General features: G+C 42.7%; 1 protein-coding gene across 15 annotated transcripts in view; it reads left to right on the forward strand.

The window, feature by feature from the left end:
* RASAL2 (RAS protein activator like 2) overlaps positions 1-22,407 on the forward strand; it is a 178,531-nt gene that overhangs the window by 122,832 nt on the left and 33,292 nt on the right. For all 15 annotated transcript variants that reach the window (XM_080603478.1, XM_080603486.1, XM_080603487.1 and 12 more), the window contains 2 exons: positions 503-609; positions 13,695-13,804. In XM_080603478.1, the coding sequence (XP_080459604.1) occupies positions 503-609; positions 13,695-13,804 (217 nt within the window). The remainder of the gene's footprint in view (positions 1-502; positions 610-13,694; positions 13,805-22,407) is intronic.

The following is a 22,407-nucleotide window of genomic DNA, read 5'->3' on the forward strand; positions in this document are numbered from 1 at the left end:
TTTTTTTATCTGCAGAGATATATATGTCATATTACCCGGGTTGTTACAAGTCTTCTGGTGGTTGTAAGGTTTGAGCAAGTTGTGTGGTCATAAAAGACTGAACTTTGACCTCTGTCAAATTGTGTTCAGCTGTGACTAGAACTGAATTTCTCTGTGGCTTCATTTTAGTTATCAGTTAATTACTGCGTTGCTTATGTAAAAAAGAATAATTTAAAGTTCTCTGAATAGTATCTCACAAACAGTGATATACGTTTGGGTGTTGATCTTTACCAGCACTTTTCATGCCTATTGCATCCAGTCAAGTCAGATTCGCAACCTTGAATCTGTCAGTGGAAATGCTGCTGTAATTTAGGGAGTAAATAAGACCAAAAAAAAAAAAAAAGGTGAGTGTAATTCAGCAGTTTAGTACGCACTGGAAACTTTGCTGAGGAGTCTGTCCTGTACAGCATAAAATTCCCCACCCCCCTGCACCCATTCACCCTCTTTTTCTTTTCTTCCTCAGAGGTCCCAGCAGAGAGATCTCCTCGCAGACGGAGCATCTCCGGGACCAGCACATCTGAGAAAACCAACTCCATGGATGCTGCAAACACTTCTCCTTTCAAAGTACCAGTAAGTGTGCCTTTTCTGCAAAGGAGGATTTTTTTCTCATGGAATAAGAGGAGGAGATGAAAATATCAACAGGGCTCTGAAAAAAAATGAGTATTTACTTAATATTTCCAGTTGACCAAGAAGTATTGGTATCAACTGTCATGTATTATAGATGAAATTTCTGGTAGATCTATAGCTTGCTTATTTTCATTGGATTGATCTGAAGTTGCAAATAACGAAACATCAGTTTAAATATGGGCAGCGACCTATATAAATACTTTTGAAGTCGTCGCCAGGGATTGCATTACGTATTCAATTTTTGACTAGGCAAAAACTTCCTTTATGTTGGTGATAGCATGCTATTTTTCCCTCAAGTCAACAAACTACATAGAAAATTGAAATGTATTTATAGTTTACTCGGAAGCTGGTGAAATCTCTGCAGGTGTGTTAATTGCTCTTTATCTCTTCAGCTTTTGTTGTGAGTTCAGCTGGCTGTGAGTCTGCATCAGATGTTTTAGGCTAAAATGTGGATTTTCTTGCCCGTGTCAGTCTTTGGTCAGTTTATCCAAGAACACAAAGGCTTTTCTATTATTAGACTGAGGGCGAATGCTTCAAGTTAAAATGAGATGCTCAGTTTTATCATCTTTTGACAATAGTTATTCATGGTTTAAAATATCTTACTTGAATATTGCATATTGTTTCATACCCTTCTCTTTTTTTTTTTTTGGCTAGAAATCTGTCTCATTTAAAGCCGGGGGTGAGGGGGGGAAGTTATCTAGAGAATGTTGTCTCTTCTTAAATTCTGTGTGGATATGGATACCATTTCTGTACCTTAGTGTATATGTTCTTTCCTTGTTTTAGATAACATTCATCCATTTTAAGCACACTTCTTAGCTCACTTTGGATCCAAATGCACGTAAAAGTTGTTTTTTTGATTAAGTTGTATACTATGTCATCTCTAAAAAATAAGAATTTAAAAAGAAACAGCGAAGGATTTGATAGGAGCTATTTAAATTATAACAGGGCTAAGGCTGTCCAGAGTGTATATAGAATATATGATGTCTAAAACAACCTGTAAGCTCAGGATTTAATGGAATTGAGAAGTGGAACAGAGCTAAGGGCTATTTCACAACCTGGCTGCTTCCTAACTTCCGTCGTTCAGGGGTGAATATACTGACTATCCATCCTTCGTTCCTTTTTAGAGTCATAGAATAATATAGATCGTAAAAGACCTCTGGAAGTCTCTGATCCACCCCCTTCTTTTAAGCTGGACCAACTTCTATCAGGCTGCTGAGGGTGTTCTCCGGGCAGGTTTTGAAAACCTTCAGGGGTGCAGTTGCACAGTCTTGCTGGACAACCTGCTCTGAAGTTTGGCTGTTCTCATTGTGAAGAATAGTTCTTTTGTAGAGGCTTTCTTGTCAGATCATACTTTGAACTTCTAGTATCAATAGATTATTATCAATAATGATAGTGTCGATTGATACTATTTTAATCTAGTTAGAAAAATAACTGAAATAGCAGTTGAAATAGACTATATTGCTTAGTCTTGGAGAGAGAGAGCTTTGGGGGAAATCTTAGCAACGTGTATAAATGCACGATGGAAGGGAGTAAAGAAGACGGAGCCAGGCTCTCTTCTTTGAAGAAGAGGTAATAGGTGCAAACTGAAATGCAAGGAATTCCATTTAAATTAAGAAAAAACCTCTTTTAGTGTGAGGGTGATTAAACACTGTAACAGGTTGTCTAGAGAGGTTGTGGAGTCTCCATCCTTGAAGATGTATTCAAACCCCAGCTGGACACAAGGCCCTAAGCACCGTGCTCTACTTGGCTCTGCTTTGAGAAGGGGATTTGACTAGATGGCCTCCAGAGGTGCCTTTCTACCTCGGCTGTTCTGTGCTCCTGTCTTCCATCACTTCAATGATCTGTTTTCTGGGCAGAAAAAAAGGGTTTCGGTCTAGTTAGATGTGAAGTTACCACAAGAATGTTCTGTTATGTCAAGCTCTGAGATTTTTATGCTGACCCCATATGGTCCATATAATGCCAGGAGGATTTCTGAACTCGGAGAGGCTTCAGAAGTCCTAGCTGCTCTCACCTTCATTTATAAGAAATTCTCTGTTTTCTTTGTCTTCATCTATAAGTAATTGTCCTAGCCTGTAGATCTACGCACGTGTTGTGGTGGTAGCCTGCATCTAACAACTGCAAGCTACTTATCAGCAGTGATTGTTTACTATCTGTACTGTTTATTTTACCTCATTTTTTTCTTTGTTCCCTTTTTTTGGACATTGTTGTTGTTGTTGATCCCATCTTTAAGTAATGTTTTAACATTTCCCTAATCCTTGTCTAATAGTTTTGCAGTACTTCTTAGCTCCTTCCCCCTTCAAAACAAGAACTTTGCAGAATGGTCCTCATTTTTCCCCTGGCAGTTTTTTGGGCTTTTTAGGACTCTGGCGAAGAGGCTCAGGAAGCAGTACATAGCTGCCTTTCTTGGGCATAAACCAGCAAAAAACTAGAAGCTATTTGTGCCACGTGTAGCTGGTATTATGCTGCTTTGTCTGTCCTGCCACCTGTATACCCAGGAGCATAATGCACCCTCCTGTCTTTCTCACAGGGACAAGGCTTCTGGCTCTGGAGGTTTTGTTCTGAATAGTCCATTTATACGCCGGTACTCCTTAGCAGGTTGTGGTGCAGGTGGGGGCTGAGATCACCCTTTTTTAAAACAGGCCAACTTCTGATCTGTTTAAAAGAGCAAGCTGCAATTGAAGTCAGATCTCTTAAGCATACAGATGAGCTCAAACCAAAACTCCTGAAATAAAATACCCTCCTAACTTCGTGGATTAGTGCAGATCTAACGAGTGGATGATAAGGCAGGGAGAGGAGGAATCATGTTTCTTCCTTTGATTTTTACATTAAGAATTCGCCAGCTCTCAGGAGGAGGTGGATGATCTGGACACCTTGTGGAAGTCTCCGACCACTGGTCTGAGAAGAGCTCCAAGTGAAGGATGTAAGGGGTGCCTATGATGGCTTTAAAAATCTTTTTATGAGGTCATCTTTATTTGACAAGGACTTATTGTACACATAATGGCAATGAATAATCAGAGGAGTTACATTTTTGTTTTTCCAAACATTGACACCCACACTGTGAGTTGGGGGGCTAAAAGCAGCTGCAGGGTAAGTGGTGTTCCAGTTATTCTTTCTGTGGACCTGCCTCTGTGCCATACCTCTTCTACACCCTGCTTCAACTTCCGAACAGAAAGCAGCTTAAGGCAGGGGACAGCTTAACCTTCTTCCATACTGATGAAAAATTATGCTGAGACTTCCATAATAAGTTGCTTTTACAGCTTTTTAAGTTTGCCGCTTAGAAAAGCTATTTAAAAATTGTCTTCTCAGTCGGGCAGTGGCTTCCAGCATGTTCTGTGCCATTTTTTTCCCTTCAAACACCAGGCAGTGATACTCACTCAGAACAAGGCATCTGTTTTTTTAATACTGCTAATTGGCATTTGTTTGGCATCTGGAATTTTGATTCATAACAGCATAATGGCCTTTAAGCGAACATTTCCTTGACGAGACATTTTTTAAGTAGTCTCTTCAGTGGCAGCGGTCAGTGAAGGATTTATTTTAAGGGGCTGACGTGTAAAGTTCAGGAAATTTGCCTTCTTACCTCTTGCATGTGCACTGGAGGAAAAGAGATAGATTTAAGCTCCCTGCTGTGTGAAAAGTGTGATTTCAGTAGTTATACCCTTTCTCAGGACTAACCACTTGTGGACCAGCATGTGGAACATGCTTGTTCTGGTTTTGTCCCACCAAGGGGAATACCGCGGGTTCTGCTGATGCTGATGTTGTACAAGCCATACGTGCAGAGATGAGAGCTCTTGTTGCTCGTCCTTTCTTTTCTTCCCCATTTCCCCAAATATCATCTGTGATTAGTCTCCATCTAGGTTCAGTTGTGTTAATTGTCATTTGACAGTTTCCAAGTGTATCTGTGAGGAATACTGACAGGGGGTGGAATGGCACAAAAGGTAGGAAAATTGAGAAGGGGAAATGCGTAAACGTGCTCTCTCACATATAGACAGATGTGTGCTGTTTATAGAGATTCATATATAGGAAAAGTCATATTTTTAATAATGAATATTACTTGCCTGAGCAAATAGGAAGACAGACGGAATCGGCTAGAAGCAGGCATCATGACGCATAGGTGGGCGAGAAACCAGCTTTTCCCTTCCCACACACGCTATGTCCTGGCAGTGCCTCAGTCTCAGTGCATCCCGTTCCCTACTGATGCACTGTTGGGCCCGTGTAGCACTGCGGCAACACACCATGTTCTCTGCCGTTGGAACTGAGGGACCAGGGTAAATAGGAGACTCTTGGCATTTTCAGACCTCCTGAAGTGGCAGGCTTGGACGGGTATTGGTAAACCACTCTTCAGGCTCGCATCACTCTCCAATTTTGCTTCTTCGGCATAGGGGTTTAGTGAACTGTTACCACAAACAATAGATCATTCATCCACGTCTGCTGGCTATTAAAAAAGGAGGACAAGAAAGAGGCAAAAAAACAAGTGCATATGAGACAGAAAGCCAGAACATAATCTCTGGAGTAAATAAAATGACTTTTATAGGAACTCTGTGTGAATGTGATGGGAAGACTGATACTTACGGGTTGCCTTCCTTGAGTTGTTTCTAGTCGAGAATATAATTGGATCTATAGAAATACAGTCTGCCTCTTTGCTCTTTAAGAGTACTGCTAAATGGAACAGAAGACAATGCAGCCAGCCTAAGTGAAGGTCAAAGCTTGATGAGATCTCACGGCTGCCCAGCCTCATCTTTTATGCAGTCAGCAAGATTGTTGCCTCTCCAGAGCGCTGCTCTGCTACCGTCATGCTGCCAGGTTAGGACAAGTCTGATCTTTTCTGGCCATGTGACTCGATGGCCTACAAGTACATATTTTTAATTCTGCGACAGTGCCAATGCGGAGATGGAGCTGTTGATTTACATTAATGTGAGGCATCACGGCATCCTTCATGAAAAAAACTGCTCAGAGCTGTCCTCCCTGTTGTAAGATTAACGTTTTTCCTTCCACTTTCCACTCCATCTTTTCTCACAATAGCATATTTGTTTAAATCTGCTTCAATCTTTTTGATCTGCTGTTACGGTGGTTTAGGTTTGTTGGTTATTGCTCCGTGGGTTTTGTGTCTTAAGGAAAAATTGGTTGTCTCCAGGATGCTCACCCAGCTCTCATCCACGTTTTTATTCTGGCAGAAAGGCCATTCATAGGCTTGGTAACCTTCACAACATCTTTCTGCCAAAGCAGATTTGTTCGTTATGTCAAACTGTTCAGAGCTGAGTCAAATGATGGGTAAATCCAGTCTGTGACACCGGCTGGTGGACCTCAACTGCAGGAACATTCTTCTCATTTTTGATGTAAACTTGACTTTATCTAATTCACTTGCAATTAGTGTAGGGGAACTATGAACGTATATAGCTGTAACCACCTGGTCATGTTCCAGTCTGTGCTTGGTTCAGTGGTACTTCAGCGTGTACCAACTCATTCATTCTGTTCTTCACCTCTAAATCACGACTTAGTCAAGTTATGTGCAGTTTCATTAATACTTTCTCTGCAAATCAGTCATTCTCACCCTTTTATCACTTTTCTTGCTTTTTTTTTTTTTTTTTTTTTTTTTTTACTTTCCCTTCAATTGACTCACATAGTTCTTGCACTGAAGTTCACGGGAACGTGTGTTACCAGTTTGGGAACGTGTGTTATCAGTTTCTAATTGCTCACAACCCTTTGTGTTATTTCTCTGTCCTTGCTGGCCCTTGCTTCACCTCCTAATTTAATATAGCTCAGTGTAATTAATGTGCTGTTTAACTTTTCTTCCAGATCATTAACAAAGATGTTAAACAGAAGCAGTCATGCCTCTATCCCCACCACATCCCATTGGACGGTTTCTTCTACCTTGACACCTTATCATTTGTCATAATTACTCTTTTTAGATATTCCTGCAGCCGGTTCTCAGGTTTGTGCTACTAGCCTTGTCAAAGCTCAATTCCATTAGTTTTTCTAATTAGTATGTACGCTGTGTTATCAGAAGGTTTTCTGAAGTGTTGGGCTGCTTCCTGGCAGCGTGCCAGGGCACTGAAGAGCCCGGGTCACAGAAATTATTGCCTCCTTCCTGACGTAAGGGAAGGACAAAAATGCAGCCGCCTGAATCCTGCTGGGACAAGCTGAAGGCCACCGCTTGCTCTCCACGTGCTTCACCTGCTGCAGCCCATTTGTTGACAAACACCAGTGTTTGATTAAACACGTTGATAGACTCAGATGACTTCTTTCTTATAATATTTATTGTTTATCACCATTGTTTTGGACAGACTTCTGACCTTTATTCCCCAATTCCAGGCTATGGGCTTTCAAATGTGATCTTTTCTTATGCTAGTGCTTTAAGCAAACAGCTCCCAGGTTCTTTTCCCAGTCGTGACCATGTTAAATGCCTTGCTGAATTGCGATCTGAAAGGCTGTTGTAGCTCTTCCCAGCTATCTGGTAGCTCTTGTTTCCTCATGAATTTTTCAGCATGATACCCAGTGACTTGGAAATTTGATTCCTTTAGTACTTTTGACTGCATATCATGCAGAGTACAGGCAATCTTCCGATACATGTTATTAAAAGATATATTATCAATGTATCCCCGTTGTATCGTTTCCATTCCTCTGGTTTTCTTACTACTGTTCTTAAACATGTTCGTTCTACGCTGCATCCCTTCTGTGGCAGTAGATAGTTTTCATTGGAAAGTCAAAATTGTAATCTGGCCAAATCTGCAGTGCTGTCCCACCAGGGGAAAAATATCTTCCTGATCCTTGCTGTTGATCAGCTTGTGTCCTGAAGCATGATAATTGCTCACTCTTGTTATTTTTAAACCTGACTAATGCAGCTACATATGTTGTTCTTCCTTATATAAACACGTAATCCTTTTTTAATCTTGCTGAAAAATTTGTCTGTATAATATCTTGTGGAAGAGAATTCTACCAGCTGATTTATAGATAGCATTAGAAAAGGTCTCCTGACAATCATTTAAATTTGCTGCCTCTCATGTGAAATTGCCCCTTGGTTTTGTTATGTAACAAGGTGCGTGCTGGGCTTAGTTAATTCCCATTCTATTTGTTTTATACATCTCTAATCCCTTCTTGCTTTTATGTCTAAAATAAATAATCAGTCTTTTAGAATATATCTTTTGGAAATCCCCCTCTTTGCCCGCCTTTAATCAGTTTTTACTTCTGGAGTTTAGTTTTGTTCTGGTTTTGCTGCTCATCTTACGAGGAGATGAGAAGATCAGAAAAGAATGGTGCATTAATGTGAAAGCAATGCCGGATTTCCATAATACCACTTCACTCTGATTGTGCTTTATCCTTTGTTTGTACGCTGGGGATGTTTCTTATTGTCCCCTGCCTGTGCACAAAACACCTCTTCAGTCACATAGTGCCAGGCTTTGGGGATGAGTTGATGGTGGAATTTTAGACCATCTCAAGTCACTGTCTTGTCCTTTATATTGCCACAGAGGTGGATATATAGTGGTTTTCGTCTGCTTTTCTACTGCATGAGTGGCTCGGAGCCTTTTCAAAGGTAGTCATTGCTAATATTTTAGTAATGAGTGTTACTGGGCTCATAAGCAAACTGTTCCACCTCCTTGCTACTTATAGTGTTGGTTTTTTGTTTGTTTTTATTTTGTTCTACAGGGGATAGTAAACTTCACCACGTTTGATCCTCATTCTTGGAATATCCTGCTAGTCATATCGTTCCATTTTATGATCTGGCTATCTCCCCCCTCCCTTGCCATAGCTTTACAACATTACTGGCACCTGAGAGAATTTTCACTTGGCTCCATTTTCTTTTCTTGTTAGCTGCGTTTGAGCAACTTAAGAAATAAGGTGCTTCATGTACTTATAATAAGCAGCAGTTGGGAGGCAGTTCTGTCATCGTCCATAGTCATCTGAGTGTTATCTTTGTAACCCATCCAGTCCTTCCCCTCCGAGAGGACAAGTCTCGTTGCTCTGTAAATGAAGTTGCCCACCTGCTGTTATTAATAATGCATTAGTGCTCCTCATCGAGAATCATAAATGTTCAAGACGTGTTGCAAACCTGCAAAAAACAACGTGTTTGCCTCCAGAAGCGCACAATATAGGTAACGGTGCTGCAAACCACAGCACAACGTATGAAATGACCCTTTATTGTCACCCATTTCACTCTGGTTTGCTTTGAAACTTCCGCTAATAACGTTACATGTTATTGACTGATAGTTCATATTGTAGTTATATATATTTTTATTGGTTCATGGGTGAATTAACCTTTGACTTTTGAAACAACAAAGAGAACCATTATTTATTATGCATGGGCTGTTCTCTCCAAAGTGAAGAATCATTATGTCTTTTGGGAGCGCTAGTCGAAGAGTTGAGCAGTCCGTAGTTGGGCTGTCTTTGAATTTGTGGAAGAGTTCATGCGGTGCTGTGCTGAGATTAAGGACAGACAGACAGTTTTCATCTTCGGCACAGATTTCCCAAAGCCAAAGCAGCCCTTAACAATAACCAGTCCTGAGTTCAATATACGTAGGGGTCAGGGGTTACATGTTTTGCCTGTGCAGCTCTGTATGGTAGATAAATAAAAAATAATAAAAAAATTAATAATTAATAATTTAATAATAATTATTTAATAATTAATAAATTTAAAAAAATCCTGCTTCCACACTTCTCCTGTGGCCATTTTCATCTGACTGTGAGTGTGATGGGTTGCTTCACTTCCAAATGAGATGAATTGAATTCTCAGTGGAATTGGGTTATTTTTCGATGTTGTATCATTGGGATTTCTTAGCCTTGGGTTTGATGCTTTTGGCTGAGATGATGAGTGCACTCTGAACCTCCTCCACGTGCCCCATTGAGCATGTGGCATTGCTCCTGCTTTCCCTCTGTCTCTCTTTTCCCCTAAGCCCATGGTGCTGAGAGGGATTTGTACTGAGATGCATCCTGTTTGATGTGGACCATCCAGTCTGTCTCGGGAGGGATTAAGGCATGGTTCTCCTGCAGTTGCTCTCTCCCTGGACTCCCTTCAAAATACCACATTTACATGGGACTGGTCTTTCCCAATTACATCGCAGATAATTTATCCTACCACATATTTTGTATTTTTTACTACGATAATCTCATCATTTCTGGCAGTTTGGGTAATAAGCTCACATGTTTTTTGTCAGTGGGTGCTTTTTCAAGGAGTAAAATTCCAGCTGTTTATAAAAATGTTTCATGATGATTCTTAAAGCTCAGATACATCAGCATTGCATTTAGGCATAAGAACCAAACAGTAGTGTATTTTGTGTTAAAATAAGTATTCAAAAGAAATACCTAGACAATAAGATAAGAAGTAAAGCCTTTTAGTGTCTTTTTAACAGTGCAAGCTACAGTTAGTAGTATTGGCAGAGTTTCCTTCTATTTAGAAGGAAAAGGAATTGTTTTTTCCGTTAGATGGTTTGTTGCAGACTGAAGTTTATTTTTTCAACTCTGCATACTTTTTATATCTGCAATCTGCATTTAAAAGGATTTCTGTTGGCAAACGGAAGTCAAAAAGCTCGGCTCAGTTCTGGCACATGTACATTTCTTGTTCTGCTCCCAGGTTGTCCATCTGGAAGCGCTGGCCCTGCATGAGCTGCCAGCAAGGTGCAGAGAGCAAATATTACAAATGTTTTCAAGTGTTTTGAGGATCACCACTAAGCATAGTCTTCGTTTGAATATTTTTTATTATTGTGTTCTTACCCTTTTTTGTTATAGTCAGTCCTGGATAGCCTCATTCAATCAAAGATAAGGAACAATCTGTGAAGGAATAGATGATGTTCAATTAACCCAAGAGTATGTTTCACTGATGTTTAAGCAATGACAATTTGAAATTGTGTATGCTCACAGAAATGACTTCACGGTCCCTCTCTGAGTGGGTTTTGGATTGATTCAATATAAATACTTTTTCACCCTTGCTGAATTGGGTCAGCTTTGTCTTATTTGTCCTTAAGGGGAGAAAAACATTTTATTTCGCATTTGCAATCTGAGTAGCCTGAGAGGTACTGGAATGAAGCCAGGGTCCACCAGATCTGAATCCCTGTAGTTGGGTTTGTTACCTTTTGTGCTGAGAGGTCAGAATACACGAAAGTGCCTTTGAAAGCGCTTTACATCCTCTACTTGAATTCCAGCAGTGGCCCCAAGAGAAGCCCAAGAGCATCTATTGATTACAGGGTTTTTTTCAAAGGCACTTTTTCAATACCAGGACCAAGAAAAGTGTGGGAACGTGGGTAGAGTTTGAGTGGCATACACAGCTAAAAACACATCTTCCTTTTTGACAGTACCTTTTCCCCCAGCACACTATGTAGATTGGTTTTGGGAGGTACTGTCTTGGTATAAGGTCATTTCTTTTGCCCTTTATTTTGTTTCAGTAGAAAATAGCAGCTTTCATCTCGGAGGAGCCTGCTGGCAAGCCTCAGAAACTGAAGGGCAGCCTTAAATGTAGCACTACCTTCAGATGCAAAAATCAGATTCCTTCTTCCTTTGTCCTACACGGCACCATCCCAGAGGCTGCAGGGCACCCTAATCTCTCTGTGCTGCCCACCGACAGGCACTTCGTGGGCTCTGGTGTGAGCCTGCAGGTTATTTGCTACACAAGTATTTGGGAGAGGATGATCTGCACGTGCTGGAAAGATCCTACCGCCAGCTTCAGGAACAGATTAAGATTTTAGTAATGAATCAGCCTTCAAGTCTCAGTGGAAGAGAGGAGATGCTCCATCTTACTGTGTTTGGAGAGAGAGAACCCACGGAACTTGCAAGTCTGTACAGAGAGACCAGGTGTGCAGTTCTGGGAAGGATTAGCTACAGAAGTGAATTATATGAAAGAGGAACAAACTGAAGGTAAAGGGACCAAGAATAACATGAAAAAAGGTAGAGGGGGAAGAAAGGTAGAGGGGCGTTGAAGAAGGATGTTCCTGTTAAAAGGAAAAGGGTAGATATCGTTTCAAAAGGAGCACTGAAAGTACGGGGAGACAAAGACAAAAGCAGAATTGGGAAATTGGTTTGGAGATGCTTATAGATGAACCTGACCAAATGCTGGTTTTGATGTTTGGAAGCGATTTTGTCCTCCAGCAATTAACCTGGCATCCCTTGATGAGAAGAAGGTAATAGCTCTTTCCTTTGAATACAGTAGATAAATCTAATTTTCTTCCTCAAGAGGTGAAAGACATGAGATTTTTCAGGCTAAAAGATTACAGAGAATGTCTTGTTTTGCTGTGATGGCCTAATTCTTACGAGTCTGTAAAACGAACAGGTTGGATGCTTCCGTCTGGTTGAGTCACCTGGAGCCAATAAAACACTCTTGCTTTGTCGGCGTTCTGTGTAGGAGAGAACAGAAGACCTTGTTGTCTCCAATTCGCTGACTTGCGTGTTACAGGAGGCAGCTGTGGGCAACATCTGTCACCTGTCCCAAAGGCAGCTTGAGGGGCTTGCTTTGCAAACATCTTGAAAGTCGCTGTACTTGACTTCTCTCCTAGCAGAGCATAGATGGTGGGACAGAGGGCTAGCCCCAGCTGGCTATCGCTGTCACCACACCTGTCCTAAAGCGGGGCTGTAGATCTGCCTGTTCAGTCCACACCAAAAGAACATTCATTTTGAGCAAATTGTACCAACCAGCCTGTAATACTCTTAACAAACGTCGTTTCACTCGCATGCATTTGGGAAATCTCCTGATGGCAGTGCTCTACGCAGCTGTTCCGTGAAGGAGCAGAAGAGATTCAGCCAGTAAAACGTTGCTTAATCCTATGGATTAAGAACATTTATATTTGCTTTGATCATACCAAAGAATGTATGTGCATGCATGCCTGCAAGCTCCGGAAATATTTTGACATAGTTTGGTTTTGCATATTGCATAAAGTAATTTAAAGGGCTGGAGGAGAAAATCAGACGTGCAGGTGTTGAAACACTTCTGTGATTTCCCCACCCGTACAGATGCACGCACCGTTGTGTATCAGTAGTGAGTTGCACTCGTACCGCACTGGTGGTAAAACAGCTGTAGTTCCTGCTGATGTCTGCAGGGGGATGACTGCAAGGAGAGGCTGAGGTCTGGTTTATCTGGGAAAGAAGAGGCTGAAGGGTGATAGAAGGCAGCCTACTGCCATGTAAAGGGGAGTTACAAAGGCGATGGAGCCAAACTTTTCTCCACTGAGATGTTCTGCAGAGGCAGCAGCTGCAAATTGCTGCTCAGGAGGTTTGGATGAACACACACAAAACTTTCGCCGGAAGGTAATGTGGCACTGGATTGAGTTGCCCAGAGGAGTGGTGAAATCTCCATCTCCAGAGGTTTTCAAGGCTTAGCTGGACAAAGTCAAAGCGAAGCTGACGTGGTGTTGGCATTACAGCCACGTTGAGCAGGAGGACTGTGTGACACCCAGAGATTTCCTGCAGCTATCGTGTCTTTGGTCTGCAATTGTTCGGTGAACTACCATAGTTCAGAAGAGAGATTAGTTGAAGATTTGGTATTTTTAGAGCATAGGTAAATTTTTGAGTTGATCTTTGCTTTAAATCAGTTTCAGGACTAGTATCTGAAGTCACTAGTGTGTGAAATATTTTGAGAGTCTCAATTTTGGCTAGAAAGGCTACTGAAATTACTCATTTTTGTAAGACTGACTTTCTGTATTTAAGTGCAAAAGGAGAACCTAGGTGCAACTGTGGGTGCATAAAAAAAGACATCTTCGAGTCTTAATCTGACCATGAATTGGAAACATGGCATGTAAAGGAAAGGTGGGACCTAATACTGATATCTAAGACCATCCTTATTAAATGATTATTTTTTTAACCATTTGTATAGTAGTTGTTATTCACTGAAGTGCACCTGTAACATGAGAAGTGCTAATTACTGCAGTATGAAGCTGTCATGAACTGGAACTATATAGTATTGCCTTTGTGCCTAGAGGAATCCCAATACAGCACATTCCTCATAATTGTAGTCAGCAGGAATTATTGCTGAGTTTGGACTCGGTGGCGGTGCATTGATTGATTTATTACTGACATCAGTTTCCCCATTTCACTTCTGTGACTTCTCATTTTAGGGCTTCTTCAGTAAACGTCTGAAAGGGTCCATCAAGAGGACAAAGAGTCAGTCCAAGCTGGACAGGAACACAAGTTTCCGTCTCCCATCTCTCCGCAATGCTGACGACAGGTAAGGTTCGGTGCATCTCCCAAAGCAATCTCTACTTATCTAGAGGCACTTCACAAAATCTGCATGCATATGTGCTCACAGAATAAAAGTAAGGAAGGAGTTTTGTTGTTAAACTGGCAGATGGATGGTTTTTGGCTGACTGTAATCTTATAAGTTGTTTTTCTTACTATACGATGCGTCGCTGGCACACCACTGAAAATTTTTACTGCTCTTAACAGCTGATAAAAAGTTCTGCTTAGGCATCTGGACTCAAATGCCTTCTTTTGCATCTGTTTCAAATAAGGTACAGACATTAAATTTCATGATACAAAGCCACTGGCTTGATCAGCTTTTACAAGAACTTGCCTTGATGAATGCAATACTTATCCGTAGATCAGTGCAGTGGCTGATATGAGGGATTGTGCTGGTGCAAGCAGATCAGTTCAGCTAGCACTGGCAAAGCCCAAAGGTTTGTGGTGCAGTTAAAAGTCCTTGTCTGTAGATCATGTAGTGCTGCAGTGCAGAGTCCTACAAGGAACAGATGGTCTGATTTTCAGAAAACTGGAAAACTCGGTAACTTCTGTCCATCTTAGTGCTCCATTTGGTATAGTCTTGCTTGTTTTGCTTTTGCCTAGTGATTCAGGCTTGAGTGGATTGTATGTGAGGTAAGCAAGAGCTTATATGCTTTTTTTTTTTCTATTTGGAAAGTGTCTTGATTGTCTTCATTAAACATTGCTGTGTGTTATATTCCACAGCAGCCCAGCAGGAGAACTAGATTGAGTGGAAAATAAGTTGCCCTGTACTTAAGGCCATGACAGGCTTCTCTGATTTTACATTGTTTAGTGCATTTTCCCTTCTCTTTAGCTGAGTTGAATTCATTAGCTGCATCTGTCATGCTGTGCTGCTTCAATCAGTGGTGCTATCTTCTCCATCTGAAAGTCAGCACCATGAAATCATGGAGATAGCAAGGCTTCAGATGTTAGAGGTCTTGTTAACTTCATGAGTTACAGAAAAGACTGCTGCTCACCGAATGTGACTAATGGTGTGGATGTTGTTGCTCTTCAGTCATGGTAATGTCCACCCCGTCTGTTTAGAGTCAAGTCTGTGGTGGTGGTGTTTGTTTTTTTTTTTTTTTAATTACGTATTTTCAGGGAGTTGGAACTTTGCTATAAAAAGCAACTCAGTGAGCAAAAGCATGTGAAATAATGCCACCATGTAATAACGTACCTGTTATTTTTACTGTTGTTTGTAACCAGCTTTGCTTGAAGTTTTGTAATGCAGAAATATCTTTGCAATAAATAATGTATTTGTCTTTTCCTAACTTGGTACTCATGCTAAACCCAGACTGATGACACTTCCATTGGCGTGTAAGGGAAATGCTATTATTTTGGGATAGCCAATACATTTAGCTATAATTAATCCCTACAACTTTGGTTTAAGATGTTATATGCAGCAAAGCCACCTTCTCTCTGCCCACACCTGTGTGGGCATGAATTGTCAGCTAGACCTGAATGGCATGTGGGTCTTCTCTGACCGTTCAGAGAGCATAAAATGCACTACATGTGGAGGTGACGTTAGGCATCGCTGGTTCTGTCAGCCCTCTCAGGACTCCTAGGCACGGACTTAAGGAGGATCCACGAGAACTGAGAAGTTCCAATGGCAGAGTCCGTGCAGAGGTCTGGGGGATAGAGCCCAGGACAGCCAGCAACGTGCAGGATGTTGGACAGGGACAAGGCGACGGCTGCGCTTTCCATCCTGCCACAGTTCTCCTCTGGCCTCCTACGCTAGCCTTATAGCAGTGTCTCTTGCAGCTGTAGTCCCAGAGATGGGACAGTCGTTTGGGTGTTTTGTGACTTGATAGCATCACTTGCTGCTAATGGACCTAATCTTTTTTGATAACAAGTCCAGGCGAGCCTCCGCCTTTCAGAGCTACATGTGCTGAAGTGAACAGAGGGCACAGCGTGCAGGCAAGGGAGATCATTTGAGAGCAGCCAAGCTATGTAGAAAGCAAGCTGAGATGAAGTTTATTTGGAGCTCATCTTTGCACACATGGCTGTAGCTGTTGCGAAGCATGAGCCTCACCTCTAGCTCTGTTTGTGAAGCATCATGCTGCAGGTGCAGGTCATGAGTTGCTGATAAGTTATTCTAGGAAAGAAAGCGTAACAGCACTACTCAACCTTGTAGCTACCTTTTGTTGAAAAGATTGAAGGCTTTATACAGTTCTGTTTGCATTTGCGATCTAATCAGTGCACCAATTGAACACAGCGACTTGGAAGATACGGTTATAGCTATTACTTTCCTAAGGGTATTTCTAATTTTATGAATAAAGCCTTAAAGGAAATTCATTTCCACCGTGAAGTTAAACTTGCCAGTAATTTCTCCCTTCCTTCCCATATGTTTCACTGTGTTATCTAAGGGTGCCTGAAAAATGCACTTGGTGGCTAGACTAATAGGAAAACAGCTCAAGACCTACGTGGGAATGAAGCACTTGAGATGAGGAACAGATGAGTGTATTGGGAGGAGATGGGCTGGAGGGAAGAGAGAGGCTAAAAAAAATTATTCTTGTTCAGAATTACGCTGTTATTTGGGATTTTTCCAACGGAGCAAGTCAGTTACAACTGTTTGTGCGTGAAAGAAGGTAACGTACAGCAGCTGAGTGGGAATTGACATTTTCTCACCTTCTGCTCTCTCTGCTTTCTGTATGAGTTTGGTTTGTTGCAGGAAAAACTTTCCTGGCCTCTGCCTCAGTGAGTCAGCCCTTTCCCATTTTAAGCAGGTGGTGCTAGGTGATGTCATGGTGCCGTACTGGTTTTCAGGGCCAGATTGACCGATAGCATCTACCTTTTCTTGCTCTGACAAATACAGAGCCCTAGCTTCAAAGAAAGTATTATGTAGCTTTATAAATTAAAACCCTTAAAAGTTAGAAGGGAAGGAATGGAGGCTGCTGTCGTGTTTGTTTCTCTCGTGCTTTTGTGGTGTTCGGGTCCTATTAAGAAACGGGAGATGTTCATAGATAAAAACCTATAAAATTCTGGAATAAGGAAGGTTGGTTATCCTGGTTTGGGATACTGTCACAGTGCATGCCATTCCGGATGGTGACAGAGGAGGGATGCTGTCTGTTCAGAGTTGATTTAAAATAGAAAGGATTCAGGAATGTTGTCAGAAGGCAGTGCCGGAGATTGTTGCAGAATTTTTTGTAATCAGATTTTCTGTTTCATCAGGAAGAACCACAGCCAGCCTGCTTTGTTTTTCTGGGTTTTAAACTTTGCTTTAGTGTGACTGACTTAGTGGATGGGGAGGAGAGAAAACTGTGGCCCCCTTGTGGAAATGAGCCCACCGTGGTCAGTATCCAGGTGTCCTGCGTAAATCCACAGCCTCTGCAGTTCACACCACCTTTATCACTCCAGGTTCTGTCAGTTGTACTTGAAAACTTGTGGTTTGTCTTCACAAGACACCAACGTAGGAATGCTTAAACTGTGCTTGGTTGTGATCCATGCCAGATTTGAATGAAGCTCTTCAGATCTGTGGCCAGTACGGTATGTCATTGGGTTATCAGCGGCGCTGACTATGAGGCTTTCTGGCACTGTGTTACCAAATCACCTTCCACAGCTTTCCTAGCCTGATTCCCACTGCATTCTTTGAGCTCTCCAACCCACACATTTCTCTCATAACATTTTCTCAGTAACATATAGAATGTAAAAAAAAAAAATAATAATAATTTTTAAAAAATTGTAAAGAGAGACCAAATGAGTATTTTCATTTGGGGCTGGGAATTTAGGAGTGTTTCCAAGTGGTCCAAGAGATCTCGCCTCGGTTCGGTGTATGGAGAGGGAGCAAAGATTGTTGAGACTGGCTGCATACGGTCTCAGCGACTGCAGCAAAGCTCTGCAGACAGCTGGGAGGGTTTTGCCCTGTTGGGATTTACTGCCACGTGGGAGCCCTCCTGATTTGCTAAAAGTCATTTTATGGCATTATCAGATAGTCGTGGTCGAGCGCAGGATCCCTTCTGTGCTTGCTCAGGATGGGCTCCGGCGGGTCGCGGGGAAGCGGGTAGCCATGGCTCTGGGCTTCATGGTGAAGCGCGATCGCTGCGCCAACGACAGCTTTTTCTACTTTCGGTAAGTGCCCGCGTCTCCCTCCTTGCTTCTTTGCAGTGTGAAAATAGCACCCGTCGTAGAAATAATAGAACTAGATCTTGCTGTGTTTTCTTACTTGTTCATCGTAATTTAATCCCAGTTTTCAAAAAAAGGTGGGTGATTTTTATCCTGCTTGAGACTTGAGGATAAAAATCTGCATTATGCAATGCATTGGTAAGGCTTGACTCAGTCAGAGCTTGCATTCATTCAGCATATCTGTTCCTATCTGCACACTGGAGTATGGAGAAAAGGGAGGAGTGGTTTGTTTCCAGAGAGATGTCTCACTCCTGTTTTGGTGGAGGTGAACGTATTTCTTTCAGCCACTTTTCTCGGTCCTCGTGCAGCTGTTTGTTTTCCAGTGAAAACTGAACAAGATCTCAACGTAAAGTCTATTGTTGCAAACCTCTGCCTTGGCCCCACTGCAGGCTGCTTTGACCCCCCTTTTAAAAACGTGCTCCTTAATGGCCAGTGCTTTTCTGCAAAGCCCAGGCTCCTCCACGTAGCACCCACCTATGAATCGCTTAGCAGTGACATGAAACGTAGCAGGTTAAGCATCTTGTCTCCAGCAAAACAGAAGAATTTCACACGTTAACAGCAGAGACGTGGTTACAGGAGGGTTGGGAGCACGTTACCCCTGTGAAATTCACAGCGGGTGCAGCCGCGTTGCCGGAGGTGCCTGCTGGACACACGGTGCTGTGGAGGGAAGCAGGGGAGGTTCAAGCAGCGAGGCGTTGCACAGGGCCTCGTGAAGGCGGATCAGAAACTCGAAGGCAAAAGAGATGTGCTCGGAAAAAGCTCCGAGTTCAGCTGCAACTGGGTGGAACTTGCATCTAAATAAACAACCCTAAATTTCCGATTGAAAACAAAAAAATAAAACAACCAATAATAATAAAACTGGTTAGACTTGTCAAATTGTTGACCAAGTAATAGGATGTTTCGCTAATAGGCAGTTGGGACACGAAGCAGGGTGTGGTGTGTCTACAAAACGAACGCGTGCATGGGGAAGGAAGGCTGGTGCTGCGGCACTGGTGGTGCAGACGATGCTGCCGACGTTGGGGTCCGCCCCAGCGGGGCTGGAGTTCCGAATAGCAACGCTGAGCAGAAAGTTCACTGCGTTAGAGGCCAAGCTCTCTGCTGGGACTTTGCGAGTGGCTAAGTATTGAATTCAGCTTTCTGATCTCGGGGAGTGTCTCTAAACAGACGGGTATTGTGCCGGAGTGGTTTGAATCATGCAGACGTCCAGTTCTGTGTAAGAGCAGTGGAGACAAGGCTTTAGCCGGGTGCTTGAGCTGAGCAAATAGCTCTTTTCTGATTTCCTTGCCTTCACACCAATTTGTTGGTAAAGGAAACATAGTTTAGGGGATTATGTTACTTGGTAGCTCATTTATATAAATATATATATATATATTTTTAATTGTTACCTTTTGGATTGTTGATGTCCACAGGCTTGTTTTTGAAGCAGTACACGGCTCTCTCTGGTAAGCTCAGTAATTGCAAGTCCTATGTGCTTTTTTGGTTGGCTTTTAAATAGGTCAAAATCAGCATGAGAGCTTCATAACCAGAGAGCAATTAGGACTTTAACCCTTTATCCTACATGCCTTATAGACAGTAAAACCTAACACAAGTCAGCTAATAGGCTGCCGTGCGCCTTGGGCTGCTGCTGGAAGCCAGAGGTTTCCAGGTCCGGCGTTCCCTCCTTGCAACCAAGCCCTTCCTGCAGCAGCAAATTACAGAATTACGCTGTGCAAGGAGAGGGGGTGGCTCGGGGCTGGGCTGTAGGGTGGTGGTGGTGGTGGTGAAGAGACCTTTTACATATCGGCTGGATGCTGACACCGGTCAGACCTCGGGGCATTGGCTGGGCTCTGGTTTAGGAGGAAGTTGCGCAGCCCTGAAGATCACTACTCCAAAACATGTGAGAAGAGGTGAGAAGTTTAAAACGTTCCCTGACAGGCACCTCCTCCACCTGCTTTTCCTATTGGAAAGAAATTATGGGAAGCAGCTATGTGAGAAATGTTCGGTGCTGCTTGTAACTGTTTGCTCTCAACCCCTACATCAGCTCCCTAACTCTTTGTTGCACACGGCAGTGGATAGAAACAGCAGCAGGAAAAGAGTTTGTTATCTGAGGTGAATTGTAATTTAAATGGGGATTTGGTTTGTTAATGGGGCTGTTTAACAGAAACAGATTTGTGCAAACAGCCCTTCCCCCGCCTTGTGCATGGTGATCTTCCTGTTTACAGTAATCTGCTTCTCTGGGATTACCTCTCTCTTAACAGGGGCTCTAAGCAATACTCGCCTTGCCAGTAGCTTCCGACCCAGTACAGGAAAGACCCTGTTAATCCTGTCCCTTTGCTAGACACTGGGAAATAAGTTAGCGACTTCGGCTTATTAACTCTGCCTCTGTGCGAAAGGGAAGCCAGCAAGCAATTTTTCTTCATTGTTACTTACAGCCTCAGAAAATCAGATGCGGCTTTAAAGAAGCAGAGAACTATTATTTCCATGTAATTATTGCCTTTATTGATCGGGATGCTGTTGATTTAGGCACAAGTCAATGACTTGCGTTGCAGATCTATCAATAGATGAAATATACACGATGGTGTTTACAAGTGCATCTCCTTGTGTTTGTAAATGCATGTGGTTGCATCTAACCAGCGACTTTCCAGCATTGCTGTGATGTTTGTGGAAGATAAAGTGGCAATTCTAAGCCACTTAATCAGTTTAATGAGCTATTTTAAATATGGTAACTTCAAGGAATTGCTCGAACAGATAGACATTCCTCCGCCGTGGATCCTGAGACAACAAAACTAACCTTCTCCAGCTGATCTGCAACAAAATGAAATATTCACAGCTCACAAGCTAACACAGCAGTAAAGCAGAATAGATCCTGCTAGAAGGTTTGTTTTGCAAGGTGAGATTCAGAGGCACCGAGTACAGTTTGTCATGTACTCAGCACATGTCGTGTCTTTGCCCCCGCCCCGTCCCCGAAGGCTGTTTGGAGGCATTCTTGGAAGATGCCTCGCTCTCTCCCACCGTCCTTCACCCTCTGGGCCTCAATAAACTCTTTACAGGAAGGGAAGAGGAGGGACTTGTTTCTTTCTGGAAAGGTGACCTTCTCTGCATCAGCGGAGCAGGCTCCCTGCACTTGCTGCCTCCCCCTAATCCCCTTCCAGGAGGCCGTGCCATGGCAACACGCACCAGGAGCCTCCCCGAGTCCCCCCGGGGCCAGGCAGGCGCACAGCCGACCAGCAGAGAGATCGCTGTGCCCGTGCGGCTCCGACTTCTCTGCTGGCCCCAGCGTATCTGCTTGGTGCGATGCTCATCCGGAATTTGTAACCCAAGGCTTGAGGAAGAACTCTCCTGGATTTGGTGCCTCCCATTCTCTCCCGGCAGGATTTAGTGCCTGAGATGTAGCCCAGAGCACGAAGTTTGAAAAGAGGGGCTCTGACATGTGGCACCGCTATGATTTGGGGATGCACTGCTAAGTGGCTGTACAGTTGTTTCATGTAGGTGTGCTTGATTTGTCTTACTCCCAAGCGCAGCCTCTGCTGAACTGGGATTTGTAAAATCTCTTCTTTCTCCTTTATTTGGTCGTTTATTTTTTTCCCCTCTTTCTCCTCTTTGTGACCGCTCCACACTTTTCTTCTGCTATAAGGAGCTCCGGCTGGAGTTAGCTACAGGCTCCCAGCCAGCTCCCCTGCCTCACGCACCAAAGCACTCTGTTAGGGCTGGAATTGCTGAGAGTTTGGGACAGGGACAGGAGCCAAGTGACCTCAGCAGCGCTTTCTTGAGAGGAGAAATTAGAGAGGATTTTGCAGAGATGATATTAAAGTGGTGTATTGTGGTGTGTTTATTTTAGACTTGCCCTACCTTAACTGCAGCAAGTGTTCAATTATACATGGCTGAGGTTTTAGGTTTGCGTTGGTACAGCTGCTGCTGTAACCTGTTATAACAAAGCATGCACAGAGCAGCCAAAGCGTTCATACCAGCGCTGCTGTTTTGCATTTGAAATCAGTCTCTTTGTAATATCCCTCTGATAAAAGGTTTTTGCTGCCTGCATTTAGGTCATTTAATATATTTAATGGGAACAAAGTTCTCCCTCAGTGTTTAATAAATCTTATCATACGTGAATCTACTAGAATACTTTGAGCATTTCATTTTGCACAAAAGCATTCGGGTGAACTCTGCTTGTTGCTTTACACGAATCCTTCATGATACGCAAGTTTTTGTTAAATGGTCTTAGAAGTACTGAACACACCTTCTCCGAATGTTTTTTTTTTCCCTTCCTGTTTTTCTGTAAGATTGCTTAAGGGTATAAGGAATCTGATTCCGCTAAGGTTACAAAAACTGAGGATTTCTCTTGTAAGATGCACTCAGAAAGTACAAAAAACGTACTTGCTTATTTTTCAAAAAACAAGGGCGCTGTTAGAGGTAGCTGTGCTTTCCACAACTCAGTGAATACATTTTTTGAACATTTTCCTTTTCCTACTGTGC

This window comes from Anser brachyrhynchus (genome assembly GCF_964034855.1).
Source record: "Anser brachyrhynchus genome assembly, chromosome: 8".
NCBI classification, from domain to species: Eukaryota; Metazoa; Chordata; class Aves; order Anseriformes; family Anatidae; genus Anser; species Anser brachyrhynchus.